Source organism: Sciurus vulgaris (genome assembly GCF_902686455.1).
Source record: "Sciurus vulgaris genome assembly, chromosome: 4".
Lineage (NCBI taxonomy): Eukaryota > Metazoa > Chordata > Mammalia > Rodentia > Sciuridae > Sciurus > Sciurus vulgaris.
Genome location: NC_136464.1, coordinates 64903661 through 64925658, shown reverse-complemented (window position 1 = coordinate 64925658; position 21998 = coordinate 64903661). Strand labels below are relative to the sequence as shown.

The 21998-nt window shown below is 38.6% G+C and overlaps 1 protein-coding gene across 1 annotated transcript in view; it reads left to right on the top strand.

Moving 5' to 3' along the window:
• ARID5B (AT-rich interaction domain 5B) overlaps positions 1–21998 on the top strand; it is a 210773-nt gene that overhangs the window by 114987 nt on the left and 73788 nt on the right. The window contains exon 4 of the mRNA XM_079138545.1: positions 6321–6551. Within this exon, the coding sequence (XP_078994671.1) occupies positions 6321–6551 (231 nt within the window). The remainder of the gene's footprint in view (positions 1–6320; positions 6552–21998) is intronic.

Below are 21998 nucleotides of genomic sequence, written 5' to 3'. Positions count from 1 at the left end.
TTTCACTAATAATCAAAGAGGAATGGACAGAAAATAGGAAATGCCTAATTATGACGAATATGCAGTGTCACAACAGAGCAGCAATTAAATAGAACTTCAATATAATTGTCAATAGCAGTAAGAATTGGAATAGTGCCAGGTATATAAAGTTGATGCTTTGCCTTTGGTTGGTTGCTAGGAGCACAGAGAAAAGTATAAAGCTTTGAGAAAGGAATGTCTAATGTAATAAAGTAACAGAAGGAAGCATAAATCATTGTGAGAGCCTCTCCTATTGACATTATTTTACTTAAATTGTTTCAAAACTAGACATCAAGTTTTATAACATGAGCAAATTCATATTTGCTTGGGGAAAAAAAAAAGAAAGAAAGAAAACTGTTGTCTCAGAAGCACGAGGGACATTGTGTTTCAGACTTAGCCTTCATACATATTTGGAATCTTTTAAGTGAAAATCTTTAAATGTTTGTTTCTGTTGGCATCCAAATGCATTTGCCCTAATACGATTAAGGGAACTAAAGGGCAAAATACTTGGCAGATTTTTCAGTTGAGGTAATTAGGTGCAGGAAGGAACATGCATATTTTTTCCACCAGGCTCTATAAAATCCTGGTGTGCAGGGTTTTTTTTTTTTTTTTTTTTTTAAGATTTTTTTTTTTTAAGCTTACTGATGTTAGAAGTAGATTATAGTGGTTTTCAGTAAGCATAATAGTGTGATGTTTCCGAAACAAGTCTCCCTTCCTCCCCTCAGAATCAAAAAGAAAGTTACATTTCTAAATTGTTGTGTAAGAGATAAAAGCAAATTTCTCCTCCGGAATTTATGTTTTTAGCCGTCTGTGCATTTGGCCACCATTAACTATTTTTAAAAAATAGCATTATGGATATTTGAAAGTCAATGCTCCATTAATTCATTGTGTTTGCCATTTCATGCATCCCTTTTTGTACAAAGACAACTTGAGCAACGTGCTATTCAGAATGAATGCCTGCTCTTACCCTCTCCCCCCACCTCTTCCCCACCCCCAGCCCCACTTTGAGGATTAAAGCAATGGTATACAGTTACTGTTTGAAAAGCCTGGGTGGAGTCTCATGTTATAATTACAGTTTCTCTGTGGAATTCTGTTTTGGACTTTGAAAATATATAAATAAGTGAAAAATTGACATTGAGAGAGGTTAACAAAACGTGTAATTATGATATAAGCACAGGATTAGAGTAATTTTGGTTGAGCATTACAAGCAGTGTACTTTAGGTATTAACTTTTAATAGTCAAAGTTCTTTTTATTGAAGTTGAAATGAGGTTTAGTAATTTTGGGTCTCTTATTCCCTTTGAATACTTCATTTTAAAATAGGCATGTGCACATTTTTTAGGGGGGTGGAGAGGGGGAATTGAGGAATGGGATGATATTTTAATAGAATATCATAATTGAGGTTTACAATTTCAGTCTTGGGTACCAGCAATTATTTATTACTGATCATTTTCTGTTGACTGAAATCAAGTTATATATTTATATATATATACATATATACATATATGTATACATGTGTATATATATATAACTTGATTATATATATATATAATAACCAAATAGAGTATGTTAGAAGCCTAACCAACTAGAGTATGTTAGAAGCTACTCCTTAGGGTAGTACTTTGATATTTTTTTTTCCTATGTGGGTGTGGTTGAAAGAAAATCTTTGTTCCAGGAATACTTTGTCCTTTGCCAAACAAATGTGTAATTTATCCATTCTTTATTCATTCTTAGGCTCATCTACTCTACCTCTTAGGAATTAGAAAGGGGAAATGTCTTGTATAGCATTTATTCACAGCCCTTATTTCATTGGTAACTTTGCATAGGAGTATTTGTTTATATGTGTATGAAATGCGTAAGGAGGAAAGGAGTATCTGAGGAATTTAAATAAGAATTCTTGAAAGGGTTGTTTGACTTTATTTGTTTCACAGTGTACTGGGGCAAAATAAAACACACCAGCCATTGAACAATTTAGTATTTTTGTAGCTATATCAGGAGGAAGTTAATTTAATGCAGAGGCTTAAGAGGCAGTTATAGAATCATAGAATTTTAGATCTGGAAAGCTCTCTCAAACTCATACTTTTATACTCTGTAATAATACACACACTTTTTATTATTATTAAAGGGACCACACTTTGTCTTCAGGAGGAAAAAATGTCTCTCCAGTAAAATAGACACATCTGCCTGAACTATAAATAGGAGACTGTGGGTGTCTTTGCTTAGTGAAACTTTGGCCCTACTGACTTGATTCTTCCAGGTCTCACTTTACCTCTACATCTTCTCTTTACTCTTGCCTTAGTGTGCTTTGTTAGCATCCATAGAGTTCTGAGGGTCTCATGGGCTTTCTCTGGTTTTGTAAATATGAAAGGCAATTCCTCTGGGGATGTCTAATTATGAGGTTGGAAATTTGCCTCTGTCCAAACAATGCCAGAATTCTGGTCCAATTGGGTGGTTCTGTTCATAAGCAACAAAGTTATCATAATTTTTGTTTTGGCATCAATCAAGCATTGCCACACTAGGCCAGATCCCAGCTGTACCTCTAGGCTCTTTGTGTGGAGAGAGAATTTAATGAGGCACAGGGGCAATAGGCTTGCAAAACATAGGGTTGGTGCTGTTTCCTATCACCTGATGAGAGAGCTGATGTCCATGAAAGGTTCGTCAATAATGTTAAATCACTACAGAGAATTGCAATGCTCTAAAATAATAGCAAGCTAATTTAGCCGAAGTAGAATGATTCTGGCTTATAACTGGCTGAATTCTTCATGAAACAGAAATCTCATATTTTACTTGATCAAAGTAATACACTAATATTGTAAATTAGTTCAATCACTATTATTATTACGATTGCTATTATTATTTGTGACATTTTTTCATAATAAAAAGTTCATCACCCTTAAAGTGAGAAGACTGGTTTATACCCTCACCTCCTTCATTTTCTAGCTCTTTTAGATTCTGGACTAGTTACATAGATGTCTTAACCTCTTCTCTCACCTCTAAATTGGGTAATTTTAACAGATAGTAATGCTGCTAATAGGGCTGCTGTCATAAACAAAAGAAGTACATTATGCGAAGGACCTTTGCAAATTTTGGTGTTTTATTATCAGTACCGGAAATAGCATTAGTATTTGCTCGCTTTCTAAACAGGAAAATAGCTCCTCAGGACTTTATATATTTAGTTAAGAAAACTATTTTTTTCTTCTGCTATCTTTTGTGATACCTGCAATAATTCTGAAAAGATGTGGCAGGGAAAAGGGAACTTATTCATGAATTTTGTTCTAAGTATTAGAGGACTTAGAAGAGAAATAAAAATTTATATATATATAATATTTATATATAAATTTACATATATATCTAACAACTGTGAATTTGTCACAAACGTGACAAATTTGTCTGAAATTGTGTGTGTGTGTGTGTGTGTGTGTGTAAATACAAGCTAAATAAGTAACTGTAATTCTATACAAAAAACCAAACTCAGAATAACTGGTTTCAAAATTGAGTGTGAAAGAGCTATGTGAGATGTCTGTTAAAAATGTAAAGTCCTGGCTTGGAGATTCTGAATCAGTTAGCCTTGATGGCACCCAATCTGCCTTTTTGCAGGTTGTCCTGTGTGCTTCTGATGTTCCAGGACCTCTCTTAGAGACATTGCCTGAAGAATGAATGGATGGTTTTGAGATTGATTTCCATGAGTTGGGAATGGAGGGAAGTTGCTATTTCTCTCCCAACTGACAAGAAGGATTCATGGCTTGACTAGTGTTTTAGCAACTGCATGTAGGAAAGGGGAATGCATGTTTTGGCTAGGATGAGGTAGAGAGAGAGAACAAAAGAAGCAGCCCCCAGGCCTAGGTGCAGAAGATTGCCAGGGAGGTGACTCCATATAGAATAGAGAATAAAGAAGAGATTAGAGATGGCTTCATCATGAAAAATGGCTAGAGAAAAACAGAATAAAAGGATAGGAAGGAATTCAAGAGGACCCAAGAGTCCAAGTAACGTGTTCTTCCATGAAACTAATTCTGAAGTGACTGTTCTTTCACAGTCATTCAATTTGAAACACAACTTTCTCCATTTTATTTCAAGAGCACCTAGAGAAACTGGTGCAACTTTCCCTTCAAAGAAAGCCAGTGGCATGACCAAAACAATTTTGGATCATCGGGTGTTTGCACAGTATCTGCTACATACAGGAAATTGTATTAGGTGCTGAGTATGCTAAGAGGAATAAATTCTGGCAGTTCCTGATTATCTCCCTCATTCATTCACCACGTGCTGGACCAACAGAGTTTAGTCATATACATAGGATATAGTGATACCATGACACATTGAGGGCTACTTCTTAAATAGCACTTAGATACTAGACTTCTGATGGTGTTTGGTGAAAGACTCCATGAAAAGTTGTTGGGTCTTATCTCTATATAAAGCACATATTTGATCCCAAAGTTTGAACTTAGTGTCTAGGTCTGCTATAAGAATCTCAGATTGGCATATCAAGGGACATGTATCAGCATTTCAAAACTAGTTTTCCTTTGTGGGCTTGCCTTCAATATAAACATATTTCCTCTTAATTAAGTGTGCCAGCTGATAAAGTAGCTGCCCAGAGACTCTAGGCAGGAGTCTAAGGAATGTAAGCCATTAAAAGATGGCATCTTGCAAGCAGCTGAACATCTCCATTCGTGGAGAAGCCTCTAGCCTGAGGAACTAAGTGAACATAATTAGAAATACATCTGGGTATTGGCCTCCTATCTGAAAGGTCACATGCACACCTTCCATTGGTACTGGTTATGTTCCATCATTATGTGCTGTCCTTACTCACTCGTCTCCTACTGGTTACCAGATGGCCATGATAATGTCAGAATCCTTAACAACTGTCTTGTGAAATCCCCTGCAGCATGGCAAAGACTCAAAATATTGAGTGTTTTCCCTCTGGATAAGCCAGTGACAAGTCTTGGAATTGCTTACAACTGCCTTGATGGTGTGGTTGTGGAGAGTGATGGCAAAATGGGTCATGGAGCCTAAATTCCACTGGACATTGTGCAGGTGACAAGTTATCAAAGGGGGCTGGTGTTTGCCACATCTCAAACATAAGATGAAGGAAGAATTCATCCATGCCAAATCTGGTTTCTATAAATGAGCACAGGGGTGTAAATAAGCATTAGGATCATTGTAAGAGGAAAATTCATTAAATTTGTTGAAATGTTCTCCTCAGTTGAGTTGGTTCTGATGGAACTCTCTCATAAGAATGCTTGGGGAGTCCTCTCAGCATGATTCTCTGAGATATGCCAAGTTACCAGATGGATTTGAGGAACATTAAAAGATAGGGGGTATGTGTGGGGAGGGTGGAGAAGATGGATCTATCAGTCAAGTTGGGATAGATCATGCCTCAATAACAAATGACCCCAAATCTTAGTAGCTTAAAAGAACAAGAGTTTATTTTCTACTTATGTTATGCATCTATTTTGGATCAACCAGGGACTCTGCTCCATGTTATTTTTACTCCAAGACCCAGACTGGCAGAGTAGCTGCTATCTGAAGCATTACAGATGGCCAGAACAAAGACACAGGGAGACTGTGGTTGGTGGCACACTGGCTCTTAGCACAGCCCCACGTCTGTCATATTTTATTGGCCAAAACAAGTCACAAGGCCACTGGACTCCCTAGAGAGTGGAAAGCACAGCCTTTCCTCAGGCCCATAAAGAGAACAGGAAATATTTGTTGTATAGCAATAACGACCCCCAGAGCAGGTAACAATGCTATTTGAACCCATGAACATTTCTCCCATGCCAAATGACCTTTCTGGAGGCCACAAACACTGAAAAAAAAATTATATAATCCAATATAAAAGCAATATTAAACTGTGGAAGTCAGTATGTAAAGAAACTCAACATATTTCTGCTTTTTTTTCCCATGATAACTTTAACGATTAAAAAATGTCAGATACTCTCAAAAGAGTTTTTTGGTTCTCCTGCTCTCTGGTGACACCAACATTGCCTAATATGCCTTCAGAGCCACCCCACTCTCTTTTCCCTACAAGAGGTTATGCTCCATGGGGAGCCTGAGGCTGTGTGTGTGTGTGTGTGTGTGTGTGTATGTGTGTGTGTGTGTGCGTCTGGATTATGAGGAGGGGCTGGGAAGATTCTGGAACTGTCAGACTGGAACGAAGATGAAGTGCGTTGAGAGCCCTGCTGAAGACGACATCTCTACACAAAACCAGACGTGATTATTGAAGTCACACCAAGGCCACAAAAGTCTTTGTGTGTGTGTGTGTCGTTGTTGGAGGAAAAGGGGCAATGAAAGTGTTTTCTCATTTGTCTAGGGGAGGACGAAGAAGAAACAAACGTGATCGTTCTCAGCTACCCTCAGTACTGCCGCTACCGCTCCATGCTGAAACGCATCCAGGATAAGCCATCTTCCATTCTAACTGACCAGTTTGCACTAGCCCTGGGTGGCATTGCAGTGGTCAGCAGAAACCCTCAGATCCTGTACTGCCGGGACACCTTTGACCACCCCACTCTCATAGAAAATGAGAGTATATGTGATGAATTTGGTGAGTCTTTTTTTTTTCTTCTTTTTCCTGTCCTGCCTAAAACTTTCATGTGTCAATAGTTGTTCTCAATTCTTGTGAAGAGTGGCGAGGGGGAACAGGACTAATTTTTAAAAGCCTTGTGTGCCATCCCACCCCTTGCATCCTCCGTGGTGTCATTCCCTTCTTGGCAGCCTTTGTTGACCATGGTTAAAAGATTATTATTTATTATTTTTGTTCAATACAGAGTGAAGTTGGTTGGTCAACCTTGAAATTGGACTTCAGGACAGGAAGCTTTCATGCTCTTTCTTAAAAGGATGTGGCTATTCAAATACTGTTGTTGTTGTTTTAATTTAATTTGGCCAATCACTTTTGTAAGTTACTGTAAAATGCACAAATTATAGCTACTGTATAAGGTGAATAGTTAGACAGAGAGATTAGATCGCCATGTTTCCAGATTTTTTCATACACACACATACACAGTGCCAACCAAAGATGGGCATGTGCACACAGGTTTGCTTCTCTGCCTAGTTAACTGGTCATGTGTCTTTGTAGGCATAGGGGTTTGGGGGAAGAAGATACCGCATCATCATCAGTTTGGGAAATCTTGAAGGGTGTAGGGACTGGAGGACGCAGACAGTTGTTCTTTCACTATTTCATCTGTTTGTGAAAGAGATCGATCATATTAGAGGTTCTCCACAGACAGAATTCCTATACTTACAGAGACATCACCACCCCGCATGCTCACTCTCTACCCTCATCGTACCCCTTCTCTGGGAATCTCCACCACAGAAGGGATAATGGAGCCCTGGTGAATCCTTTGTGGGCCCCTGGATGGAGAAGAGGTTGAGACCCTTGGGTTAGAAAAAGCGTAGCATCCCTTTGATCTGGAACAGTCCTTGATTCTGTGGGCTTGTGTTTCCCCAAAGATTCCTAGTTTACAGATTATTCCAATTCAAGTTATCCCGCTTAACCAATACAGACCTTAGCAGGGCTTGGGGAGTCTTTTCAAAACAGATTCTTCATGACTCCAGCAGTCCTGTTGCTGCTACGAGGAGGGATTTTGTAAGCAGATGTGGGGGTGAGGGATTGGGATAGGATGACTCAGATAGGAAGGGAGAAGAGAGATGAAGAGAACAGAAAGATCTAAGCTCATTGGAGTCTAAAGGCCATTACTTTTTTTTTCTTATAAATTGTTTTTTCAGATGTCTTTTACAACTTTGGCTTATAAAATGACTCAATCTGTGAGAGGGTAATAGTGTTTGTACAAGTTCTATTTTCTTTCTTTAAAGGAGGATTTATTGTCATATTTTTAATATTCAAACAATCTTATTTAAGCAGATAAATGTACACTTTTTTTCAATATCCTCTTTTCATCAATCTAATCATCAGATTAACCTTTACAGACCTTCCCTTTTCAGTGTTGGTGAGCTTTTCTTCCACATCGCCCCTCCCAAACCCGATATCCTACTTGCTACTCAAGTGGTCTCTAAATTCCTGGCATGCCCTGAAAATAAAAGAGTGCTTTCTCTCATTTGAGAGTTTTCAAAATTAGAGTTTCACAATGTAATATAATGAAAAAAATGCTTTAACCTTTTTGGCTAATTTAAGAGTTATTAGTCATTGCCTTTCAAAGCTGTTAGTTACATCTAGAATTGGTAATAGAAAGAAGTTCCAATTCAACAGCGATCACAATGGCTGTTAAGAGTTACTAAATTAGTTTTAAATGTTCTCACAAACACAAGCGTCTGACTTTTGAATGCTTTCCTGAACTTTCTTCTGGTATAGCTAATGTCAACGCTGTTTTTCTTCTCTAGCCTCTTAAAGGGGAAGTTTTCTTTTGGAATAAAGGTGTCTTCAAAGAGCTTCTAAGATGGTTCCCTTAGTTAAAATATTAGATATTTTTAGTCACGTTTGTATTTCAAATAGTTTGTACTTTTAAAAGTAGTTCGTGTGAGCTAATGAACAAAAAAAGCTTATTTTGACCCAATTTGAGCACCTTCACCTACAGGTCTCCCCCACCTCCCACTTTTGGTCACAAATCTAAATTTCCAGAGAATGCCCCTTTAAACCTCCAACTGGTTGTATTGAAATCAGCATGGTCTAACGTGTTTGTTAAAACATGGCGTTAGGTTTCTCCAACCAACTAACAGTTGGTGGAAGAACATAAATTTAATTAGTGACTAGCATTAAACAAATGTTCCTAATATTAAACACTGCCAGATGACTGAAACACTTCTGTCAGATTACCGAGAGTGCCAAGGGGCCCACAGATGAATTTTCTACACAGTATATATTCTGTACCACACGTTTGGTGACTTCAGTAATTGGTCAAATGTAATTTAGGTAACAGTATGCCTAGGCTGTAAAAATCAAATTTTATTAGCCATATCACCAGGTGGATGAATGGTAGAGCTGATGGCAAAGAGTTTATAGCATTTAGCAGCTACACCTTTGACACATGAAATTCATAAATTGCCATAAAATGCCTCCAAGGTCCTTCTCAAAAGGACAGTGTCTGCTTTCCTATGATTGAATAATGTTTATTTTATTAACTAATATACTTTTTGCGTTCTTCTATTAAGTGGGCTTGTGGAATGGGGGTGGAGGGGCTGTGCAAAAAAATAAATAAAACATGGTCCTTGCTTGTTTTGAGGATTTAAAATCTAATTGGGGAAGACAGGATTACCGCACCCAAAAGGTTAACTAATGTTATGAGAAAGTCAATGATTAAGTATTTGTTGGGTGTCTCCAAAAACAAGTGCAGAAGGAATTTGGCAGTGGTTGGGGGCAGCCGTATACAGCAGTCAGGGCGAGGGGTTAGGGAAGGCCTCATGGAAAGGGCAGGATTTGATGTGGTTTTAAAAGAGAGGAATCGGGTCATTAGAAAACTGCCAGCAAGTGTGGATGGTTTGAAACTCAGGTCCTTGACTTTCCATGTAGGAACTGGCTGCTCTTGACCTGGGTCTGATGTTGGTCGTTCTGTGGTTTGTTCTGTTCTGAGACACTGATCTTTGGGTGGTTTGTAAAGTGGCTTGATGCCTTCTCTACCAGGGGGCCTGCGTATGAGCCCTGAAAGATCCCAGCAGCCTCTCTGTAATTGGAACAGCTGTTTTTCTTGGATACGGATTCCCCACATTTTCTCTGGGTGCTGTCTTGATGACTTACCTGCATTTTTTTCTGTCTTCATCTTTGAAAAGAGATACCCTTGCCCACTGCCCAGACAGCACTCTCCCTGCCCCTTCAGTGTTGTCCACTGAATAACAAGTTTAATTGAACAATAAAAGTAAAGCTTTTAAATCTGCAATGAGTCCCTGTAAATAAATTCTCCATGGAATTTTATGAAGCTGTTTAATGAAAAGTTTGATTAGAAACTATTAAAGAAAAATAGAATAGATGAAATTTCATCATTTAATCCAATATTACAGTAGTGTCATTTTGATTTTTATTTACATTGAGATATTCAGAATAGAGTAAATATATCCTGGTTTTAATTAACTATCCTCCTTACTTGGGAAAGGTTATTTTAGGCTTGAAGGGTTTTGATAGCATACCATCTGCTTTCTTCACTGTATTTTATTCAAGTCCCTTCCTTGCTTACAGCACTGTGCAATGTCTAAACCTATGACATAAGCATAAATTGAATCATATTAATGGTAGGTGATTGAAAAGCTTCAGCCTCAACATCCTGTCCGCATTCTTCCATCTTGTCAGTTACACTGTTCTACAGGCAACGTGAACGAGAGAATTGACTATTTTTAAAACTAAAGCAACGGACTGCCCATTAAAGCATTATGAAAACTCATTGTATTGCACATGCAATTAGGAAATGAGATTATAATAACAATGAGGGGAAAGTGACATGAATGGTAATTTTTTCTTCATGAAAATCTTCACACTATGCATAATTCCTGCCCCCACGGTCCTGTTAGAATCTCCTGACATAAGACATTCCCCACCGGGCAGCCCCTACCTTCCTTTTACCTCCTTTTTTGAGATGATTCCTCTTTTGTAAAATGCATCCTGTCATTTATATTGTGTTATTGTCTATACTGTATCGAAAAACACACACAGGCAAACATTTTATCTATTTTTGCTGTTAGAACAATAAAATGTCCACCACTTTGTAATGCACAGTGCTTACGTTAATATCACACAGATTAATTTCACAAGTGTTGACAGCTAAATCCAAACAGAGGCACATGCGCTCTAGTAGATAAATGGATAAGTTTAAGATGCTGGCTCCCATCAGAGAGATGTAAGGCAACCCAATATACATAAGTGAGATGATGTCAGTTCTTAAAGGTGAGTGGGACTAAGTGGCTTAAGATATGCTTGACTTAAAGAAATAGTCTATTTTGGTCTCAGTTTTGAATTGCAAAGAAATGTAAGAAGTCAAAGTTGTGCTTCTAAGTTCTTTGACAGTTGGGGGTGTATGCGTGTGCTTATGGACCAGAGACTGGGTCGGGGGTCAAAAGAAGGCTGTGGTTACTTGCCTGGAAAGAAAAGAGATGAATTGTGGTTAGATGTTTGATCCACATGTAGACACCATGAGCTCTGATCTTCAAGGAGAAGTTGGTTATGACATTATTAAGACATGTATTTTGCTATGGGGTCAGGACAGAGGACAGCAGGGTAGATTAAAGAGTGCTAAGTTCACGGCCAAATAGCCCAGATTTAAATCAGGGCTCAACTATTTGATTCTCTTGGTCTTGGGCAGGTGACATGAGGTCCCTAACTTGCCTCCTGTGTAAAATCAGGTAATCACAGCCAACTTGCTGAGCTCAGAGTAAGTCTGTATTAATGTGATTAAAAAAAAAAAAAATCTTTGGATAAATGAAAATTCTCTACTGTTTCTATTAGAATCTTAGGCCTCAGACAACTTGTATTCATCAGAAATGAACTTGTTCTTTGAATAATAAAGGAATCCAATCCCCTGAGGCTCTTGGGGTCTTACTAGAATCTTAATGGAAAAGAAGAGTTTTATACGTTTTATAGTATTTTTCAAAGGTCTTCTGACTCTGCATTGCACTTTTCCTTACTGTTTTTCCTGTTGGTTGAAATAATGATGTTATAGACAAAAGAAGAAAAAGCAAAGGGAGAAAGCAAAACATATGGGGGACAAAACCCTGAATTTTTATGAAAGAAAACTCAGGACATATAAAATTATTTTGAAGCATAAAGGGCAAGCTGGACTCTGCCTCTTCCCCTCTAAACATCACATGTTTTGCTGGAAATGAAAGGAAAGACAGTTGTTTTGTTAAGGATCCTGGGAATTTGTAAGTGAGTAAACATTTTTTTTTTCCTTGCCAAAGTAGGTTTCATGGTCACAGTGGATTTCGATGATCAAATGGCTTTGTTCCTGGCCCCTGTCCACATTCAGGCTTTTGCCGTCTGCCTGCGGTGCCCACCAATCTCCCAAATGATAACACAGCAGACATTTTTCTGTAATTGAAAGTGAGCTGTGTGCTTCTTATATATTGCTGTAGATGCAGAAGACCTTAACCTTCAGAGATCTCATTGCTCTGTCCTAAACGTTTTCTAGGGGATCTATCACTAGAAGAAACATCTACACAACTCACCCTCTGTGCTTCTTGTTGCCTCTGCTGACAAAGTAGGGACAAAGAGAAGGTTAAGGTGGTCATACAACATAGTGAGTGGAATCCAAGTAAATCTGCTTCGGGAGGTGTATCAGATGTGCTGCACGGTTCTTATAATGATTAACATATGGACTCAGCTTTCAGGACAGTAAGACTCAAGGAAAGCTTGAGAGCAGACCTCCTTAGACAGAGGCTTTAGAAGTTGGGATACCAACTCTCTTGGAGATTAATGAAAAGAATTTTATGTTGCTACTTTAAATTAATTTACAGTCATGATATATGGAATGGGTAAGATTAGTGGATTCCTTTTCTATTTTGGGAACTTGAAAGGAGATTTAAAAATAGCTCTGGGCTCCTTTTGTAGCTTTGTGGACTGGATGGGTTATTAAACACTATTTAGACTCACAGGTATAATAAACTCTTGTTTACCCTAGAAGAAAGGATTTGTGTCTATATTGGCCAATATTTCACTTAGCATTTCATTTATAAAAGCAAAAAAGTTATATCTGAGTACATTAGCAAGATCAACATATTCCTCTCTAGGGTGAAACAGACATTTTTGTCAATTTAAAAGCACATACACTATATAGGAAAGAATCAGGTCATTGAAAAATCACAGGGAAATGTTCTGGGTCAGAGTATCAGAATGAGGTTCAAAATAAGTCTATATTTGTCCAGTTTTTAAAATTCTTTGACATATATGAATGCTCTGTATTCCCCTTCATTCTATCCTGTCAAGGGAACTAGACTAATTCAAGTTCGTTGGACTGTAGGTGAGGCTGACTGGGAGGCTTAAAGCCTAGTACAGTGACTGATACACAGCACACCTTCATTCATTCGCTGATCTAATCAGTATCTTCTTAGGCACCTGTTTTTGTTTTGTTTGTTTTTGGTTTTTTTGTTTGTTTGTTTTTTGCCAAGTACTATTCTGGTCCCTGTGTACAAGAGTTGCAAACAAGACAGAAATTTTCTCTGTCTTCAAGAAGTTACACTACAATATCTGGAAAGGAGAGTGACAAAATGTCAGATCACCGTGGCCCACACCCCACAGGAGTAGACCTTGCAAGATGGTCATGAAGAGAAAGCACTGAGATGGTACCTGGTATGCATTGCCGAAGCACGCACCGTTAACTGCATCTTCCTCTACCTCTTACCTTACCCAACACAACATGGCCCACATATGGGTTCATAGTAATTCATCCAAAAAGCACCTACAAAATTGTTTCATACCTACATTGACCGCTGAGGAAAATGAGGGGTTTTTTTTTGTTTTTTTAATACTAAAACTCATTATGCATCTGTTCAACCCAGAGATACTTGTTTGTTTGTCCCTCTGCGTGGACTGTGTTTCCCCAGATGTCACGGGTCCAGCTCTTTCTCTTTATTCAGGCCTCAACCTAACATCTCCCCAGAGAAATCTCTGGCCATCCCTCCTCCACAAGTCCAGCCCTATCCCATCACCCAGTGTGTCATTATCTTCCTTTAACTCATCATTATCTGAAGTTAACTCTTATAATTGTTTATATGTTTATAGTCTGTCTCCCCACACTCTACATTGTAAGCTCTTGGTAATGTAAGCGGTGACTTTTCTGTCTTGTTCATAACCATGTGCCTAGGGACCAGAAGAGTTCTTGGCACATAATAATGTGTAATAAATATCGGTGAAGTGAACAAGTAGATACATTGGTACTGTGGCTCAGAATCATTGCCATCTCCTATGTTGTGGATAAGGACACTGCAACTCAGCAATGTGAGACAGCCAGCAAGTTGTCAAAACAGGGTGTTACTGAGGCAGCTCACCTTAGCATCCACTATCCCCTGCCCCTTCCCCAGATTGCCTTTAGCTCAGAAAGAGCATTTGGGCTGCCTGTCATCAGGCTGACTAGAACCCGATAACCGATCAGCTTTCCAAGACAAGGACTAGACAATAGGTTCTATAGCAATTAAACAGACAGATTGGTTTATGTGGGAAAGGAATAATCCTAAAGATTCAATATGTGAAAACCACCAGGTAGGCATCAGGAAACCATGGTGCGGGCCAACACCCTCTCTGTTATCCCCCTCACGCTGCTTCAGCCCTCTGTCCTTGGGTCTCTTTTCAACCCACCAACCAGAGTGCTCCCACCCCTGTTCAGACCTCCTGTGGCTCCCCTCTCATCAGAGAAGTAGATATGGGGAGCGGGCTCTTTAAGAGCTGGAACTAGAGAGAAGTTGGAGGGGGCAGATAGTAAACAGCCTGTGTTCTCATGGACTCTGTAAGACATGGGGTTTCAATGCTGACAGGACTTTCATTATACACCTCTCTATAATTTTCTGCTTAGAACACACTGGCTTTCCCAACTTGGCATCCTTCTTTAATGAAAAAATTATAGGCCTAATTTCAAAAAATGAAATGTATGCAAGCTTTCCTGCTTCTGTCACTTCTTTATTCCTGTAGCACATAAATCATTTCCCTTTTTAAAATTAAATTTTGCTTGCCATGATTTGGTAATGGCTTTTCAAAGGAGGCAGAGTAGCCAAGCTCTTGGCACAAGAGCCAGCTGTGCTGCCTGATCAGGAAGTCTTCTCATTGCCGGCTGGCGTGGGCCTTGATTCCATCATCTGGGGTTCGTTCTCCCTGTGGAAGATGCCTAGGAATTCTCTCCCCAATAATCCCTTCTCTGAATGTCCTTTTTGACTCTCGGTTGCCATCTTGGAGGACTAGAGAACGCACTGGATTTGGGTAGAAAAGGTCTAGTGCATTCTAATCTAATGATCCGTGGGTGCTCATTCATTCATTTTTTTGAGCACTGACTATGTTTCGGGCAGAACTCCAGGCATTGTCGGGATATTGGTCTCTGCTCTTGAGAACTTAAAAATCACGTTTTCTGAGGTAAGACGTGGAACAGTGATACACTTGGAATATTATTTGTCATTCTCTTAACAGTCCTGAATTTTACCCATTGGCGACCTCAGGTTAAGCAGTTTTCACTGAATCACAAACAGACCTAGCATGCTGCTGAAATAGCTTTATTGACCGCCCTACCTGCCCTCCCCTCCCCCCACACACACTCAGGTCTCCTTGACCCCAATGGGCACACTTTCCTGCCACAAAATGAGAAGAACATGGAGCTGAGTCAGGGGCATTGATTCTGAGGTTGAAAGGCGATAGTATCTCTCAAAGTTTTGTAAGTAAAAACTTTGTCACATAATGGGCCCTCCAAGGGGTAAGAGAGGAGGGCATATTGGTATTAAAAGATGCATGAAAGATGGCCCTAGTGTCAAGGAACTCTTAGAGGAAGTGGATCTCCAGTTGTACCTTGAAGAACTCAAGAAGGAGGAGTTTGATTCAGGTGGGGAGTTGGAAACTTCTCTGGATTTTGAAGCTCAAAAAAAGAGGTTGTTTTCTCTGCCATTTTTAGCTTGAAGTGCTCATAAAAAGCAGCATCCACAAAGCAAAACTTGTTTCCTTCTTAGAAGATGTGAAATTCCCCTGAGAGAGCATGTGCTCCTGGGTCCTTCTCTCATAGACCCCATTATGGTTGGGACCCAAGGGAAACCTCTTGGAAAAAAAAAAAAAATCAACTTGTCTTTTATTAAATTGGATCTTTCCCTTGGGCTATAAGAAAGAAAAGAGGGATGCACCATCATTGCGGTAGGAGGTAAAACACAAGGGCTTCCTTGATTTCTTAGCTACCGATTCCAGTTGAGAAATGGTTTTAGAATGATCATCTTCAACACTTTGCTCTGTCCCTTCTCTGTTACTCAGTGCTCTTCCAAAGTTAAGTAGTTTTTTGTTTTTTGGTTTTGGTTTTGGTTTATATTTTCGCCTTCTGCCTTGTATTAAAATTAACAGCTTCACTTGCATTTTTCTTCACTTCTAGCTCCTTGGGGTAAATCATGATTCACTCATGTTAGTAATAATATATGTTTGTTGAAATGATATAAAAACTTTGCTAGATTCCAGAGGGCTTCAAACCTCCATCACTTTATGTCCTTTCTTAGATAAGTCAAGTATTTCTTGACCTCAATCTTTCAGCTGTAGTTCATTGTGAATTTAACTCTCAAAAGGGAAGTGTCTACCTCAAAGGGATCAGGTTTTTCTCAGCGTTTATATAGCTTTTCAAACCCCAGGAGCATTCTTCATGAATTGATCAATGTCTTTTGTTGAAGTTTGTTCATTTGTTCTGATACTTTAAAAACCTTGTGATCTGCAAAACATAGAAGGATGCTCTTTCTAAGGAAGCTGAGGGGTATTCTTAAGTTAGGACTAATGGTAACCTGTATCTTGAGGTCACCACATTGACCTTACCAGCCTCTACCACACAGAAAATCAGAATTCACCCTGAAAACCAAGCAACAGTGACTGATCCTGTAGCATCAGGGAATTTTTGGGTTCTAATTGAAATGTGAACTCTATGGGTCAGAAACATAATAGATGTCAGTTCAGGTTGGAATAATATCAAAAAAGTATTGAGAAAGGAAAGGCTTAGCTTATACAATGTTCCTTGTCCACTTAGAGAATGGCACTGAGACCCCAAGGACACTTTCTGAATCACTGGCTCACTCCATGTTATTTATAGGTAAGGATGAGACCTTCTGTCTCATAGGAGAGTTCTGTAGAAGATTCCGAATGAGAAACATCCACAAAACATATGAGGTTCAACAGTTCACACTTTCTCCACTCAGTCTCAGGCATTATGTCTTTGAAATAAGGAGATCAAATATTTTAACAAGGTTTTACATACACACACACACACACAGTACTATAAACAACACTTTATCAGGTACGGTTCCTGTTTCATTCCCAGAACACAACCCTTTAGAAAAAGAGAGGACATTGGTACCAGTTGGTTCTTTTGCGATTGGTCACAAAATGGCAGGTACCATGGTTGAAATCTGTCAGGACTAGAACACACTTAGAGACTGTGGTGGAAGTCACCCCGCTACCACACACACACACGGTTAAGTTAAATCTTGATCCTCAGTGCAAGGGTCATCTCCCTGAGCTGAGGAAATGGTCCAGAGCTTGGAAACTCTTCACCTCACCCTCAGCCCTGCCATTCACCATTCATGAGAGGAATGTCTTGCTGGGTGGAAAAGGCTCCCATACTTTTCACAGTGGCTTCACTCAGTCTTGTCTCTGTACAACCCTGTTACTAAGGGTTCAAGTGTCATTGAGCCCATTGTGCAGTTTGGGAAACTGATCAGGTGATTCGGTAGTGAGAAATTAGTGCAGTTGTGCCCAGACCACAATGGGACACCAGTACCAGTTTCTTAACCTGTGCTTTTATTGTCATCTCCCTGAACATGACCAGTGATGAAGGGGATGGTGGCTCAGCTTCAATTATACAGCAAACTCATTTAACCAGAATCTTCCATTAACCAAATACTGCCCCCATCCCCTTGGTAAATGTTTTGAGGAGGAGAAAAAGTACATAGTAAAAAACAACTCATATATTTTTCAAAATATTTTTCTCATTATGAAAATATTTCCATTATGGAAAGTCTAAGTATAATAACAATAATAATTGCCAGTCTTCTGTGAGCATGTACCATGTGTCACACCTCATGCTAAGCTTTTAGCATATACCTACTTGTTTAATCCTTACAACATCCCTATCAGGAAGCTCATATTAACTGTCATTTCACAGCAAAAGATTAAATAGGCCCAAAGTCACACCACTGGTAAGTAGTCAAACTGGATCCTAGTTCAGGTCTGTCTGGCTTCAAAGTTGGTATGCTTATCTTGCTCTGGTATTGCCTCCCTAAATATGAGCAGTAATCTCATCAATGTTATCTATAACTATCCAGTTCTTTTTCCAGAGCATTTTAATTTACTTGAGAGCATTTTTGTATGGCATTTTATGCCTTAAATTATTAGTTTTTATAAAAGGTACACTTCCCCATATTATTATAAGCATTTAATGAACATCATTTTAATGGTTGCATAATATTGTGTAAAATGACCCTATCAAAATTTACTTAATCCCTTTCTATTAGAGGTTTAGAGTATTTCCTCCATGATTTTGTTTTGTTGCTATTGTAAATAATGACTAGTTAACATTATTATGAACATCTTTATACATTAAAAGCATCAGTACTTTCATGATTTCATTAAGGAGAGGTTCTAGGAATCTCTTTTTGCCAGAATTGTTTTCCTTCTAAGCAATAGCAGAGATATCAGATAACCAGAGCTTGCTATGGATTTAGGTATCTACTGAAACTTCTGCAACTATAGTTGAGGACAGTGAGAACCTGCACTCAAAATGAACATCCATGATCTCCAGAGCTCTGAAGCCCAATAGGAAAAAAACTTTCTTGGGTGAATACTGGGCTTTGGCAAGAAAGTGAGCTTAAGCAGAGGTTGTCATATCTGCATCAGTCTCTGGAAGAACTCGCTGCAGAATTGATTCTTCTAGAGTTTGAATAGGTAGTATTACATTACCAATATTTTAATAGACAAATAAATATTGTATATACATACACATTTGTATCTACATATTGTTTTGAAATACATGGACATTGTGGAAAAACTAACTGAAACTAATATGCATTGCCTCACATACATATTTTTTCATGATGAGAACATAAAATCTACTCCTGGTAATTTTCAAAACTACTATACATTGTAAATAATAGTCACTATGACTCTTGAATTTATTCCTCCTGACTGAAATTTTGTACCCATTGACCTACATCTCCCAGCTGCTCCTTGTATTCATCCTTAGTAACCGTTATTCTACTTTCTACTTCTAAGTTACATTTATTTTTTTAGATTCCACCTGTAAGTGATATAAAGTGGTACTTGTCTTTCTGCATCAGGCTTATTTCACTTAACACAGTATCCTTCAAGTTCATCCATTGTTGTTGCAAATGTTAGGATTTCCTTCTTTTTTAAGGCTGAGTAGTATGTGGTATTTAAACCACATATGCTTTATCCATTCATATGTTCATGGGCACAGGTTGCTTCCCTGTCTTGGATCTTATGAATAATGCAGGAATCAATCTGGGCGTGTCGGTATCTCTTCAATGTACTGATTTTAACATCTTTTGATTTATACCTGATAGTGGGATTGCTGGATCATATGGTAGTTCTATTTATAATTTTTCTAGGAACCTGCATACTATTTTCCATGACATATGTACAAATTGACATTCCCTTGTTACCAATATTTTAGTCACACTTTATGCACATGTAAGATTGAGAATGCTGTAAAAACACCTAGAGTTGACTCCCATTGCAAGGGTAATGAAGAGGGGAAATTGACAAAGCAAGTATTATCGCCAGCCCCCTGTTCCTTAGGGGCTTCTGCACAGGTATATGGAGGAGCTGCTGAGCTGCAGTGGAAGTGAACATCAGTTAGAGTATGGTAAGAAATAGCCACAGAAAGTAAGAGTCTGTTCCTTGGACAGTTACAGGCTCAGGTAAAAGACTTGGCCAAATACAAGTGCAGAACTATGATTTTGGAGGACTATACTCTGTAGTATTAATTACCAAAAAATTAAGAAAACGATCATGTATTAGAAAAGGCACTTGTCTGGATGTCAGAAGAACTGGGTTCTGAATATGACACTCACACCAAATAAGGAGCTTCAGCAACTCAGTTAATCTCTCTGAATTTCTGTGTTTTATATGCAATATGAAACACTGGACCACATTTTTGAGCATTTTGGGATCTCAGGTCCCTTTGAGAAACTGATGAAAGCTGTGGATCTTCTATAAAAGTGTATGTGCAAACATAATTATTATGATAATGGCTTTGAACAATGTTGTTAGCAAAATTAACTTATGAAACAAATAGAGTATTCTGCATATATTTTTCAGGAATTATAGATATGTGAAGCCTTAGGTTAAGAACCCCTGGACTGGGTGATCTTTAAGATCCTTTTCTGTTCTCACACAATGACATGCTATCAGTGAAACACAAAAAGGCATTTCTAACAATTCAGCATACACTTCACACTTCATTAACTTGGATGGCTCATTTCCTGAGAATTCTGGTTAATTAAAATATAACAATAATGACAGTAGCTCTTACCTTTTACTGAGAGTATACCATGTGCTCTTGATACTCTCTTAGGTGCCTAAAGATAGTTTTTATCTCTAAGTGAAATCCGTTCATTGAATTGTGTATGTTTAATATGATGTATCACTTCAGTGAAAGGTTTAGTGAAGTCAACTTCATCTAACATTTATTGAACACCTACTATATACATTATCTCCATTGATTCTCCCAACCATACTTTGAGGGAGGTGTTATCCCTGCTTTGCAGGTGAGGAAATCAAAGTTCAGAGCTGTTGGAGGAAGTCACCCAGTGTGACTCATTAAGTGGGGGATCTGGAATTTAAGCCCTGCCCTGTGAACATCCAGATAGTGTTCTTAGAGATTGTGCTGTGCTGCTCTTTTTAGTAGCCAGTTAACTATTCTAATTCATTTAAATAATGATTACAAGAACCTAACTTGTACTCAAAATATAAAGCAAAGCTTTTACCGGGGAAGCTAAATCTGTTCTTCAAATTCACCTGCATAGTCTTTGCTTCTCCGTTCCTGAACAGTGTGAGTTTAAATGTGACGTTTGACCTCACCTTATTGAGCACCTGCTATGGGTGAGTTGTTAAAGAGTACGGAGGTCGTGAAGATGGAGCAGGTTGCTGCCTTTAGCAGGTTGAATGGCAGCACTGAGGTTCAGTCACTCTGCATTGCTGGGTCTGTTCTCATAGGTCAGTTTGCTGTTTGCCATCTAGTTTACATAGGGCAAACTACAACTCACAGGTCACGTGCAGCCTGTTGCCTGTCATGGAGATTTACTGGATCACTGCCCACTTGTGGGCTCACTCACGTCTTATCTGTGGCTGCTTTTGTACTGTGATGGTAGATATGAACATGGCCCACAGAGCTGAAAATATTTACTCTCTGATATTTAAAATTATTTTTTTCTTAGGCTGAGGGTATGGTTCATTGCTAGAGCACTTGCTTCACATGTTGAGGCCCTGGGCTTAATCCCCAGCACCGCCAAAAATAAATATATTAAAATTTTATTTCTTGACCCTCATATAGACCAATTAGTAGTTCATCAAATCTAAAACATCATTTCTGAGACAAATCATTTTTATATGTACTGCATTGCTGAAATATTGGAAAGCACTGCTAATTACAAAAAGCAACCAGTTGGGAGACCACGATTCTAGAGACACTGAAATGTGGGTGGGGGAAAAGTGTCTTACAATTGAAAAATCTGTATTTTTCAGAGCCATAGTTTAGAGGCATTGAAAAACAACTGTAAATATAGATGATCTTAAAGACAATTTTACCCAGCTGTGCCACCATCCTGTTGACTCACCATGAAACCTATAACAACAGGTCACGTGATGGGACCCAATAAATTAGAAAAGCGCTGGCTTTTTGGCATCTGTCTTCCCAAAGCCTGTTGCTAATAATGTGTGGAAGAAATATTTTGGCATTGTCTTCTGATACTATTTTCAACTCCTGTTAGTATAAATATTTAGGGTGTTTCAGTACAGTGGGTTGTGTGGCAGTAAAATTGTTAGTTCTTTTATCTTAGGGCTGGAATATTTGAACACTATGCCTGTTCTTAAAATGCATTATAAGGCTACATACAAAAGGCTTTGTAGTAGTTTGGAATGGGGAGCCTTTCAGATGTTGCTTATGGTCAGATTCTCACCAGTCTGAAAAATATGCTAATTATATACAAGTCTCTGAGCAGAAAGAGTGAATTCAATATTACAATTTTAAACTTCCTGAAAACAAAAACAGGACACTAACAGGAAGTCCTGATTAATGCATAAACAGTATGTGCCTCCTAAGTGTACACAAATTGTCCATTTTGTGTACACATATTTCCAAATGCTCATAAACTGCCCAGAGAG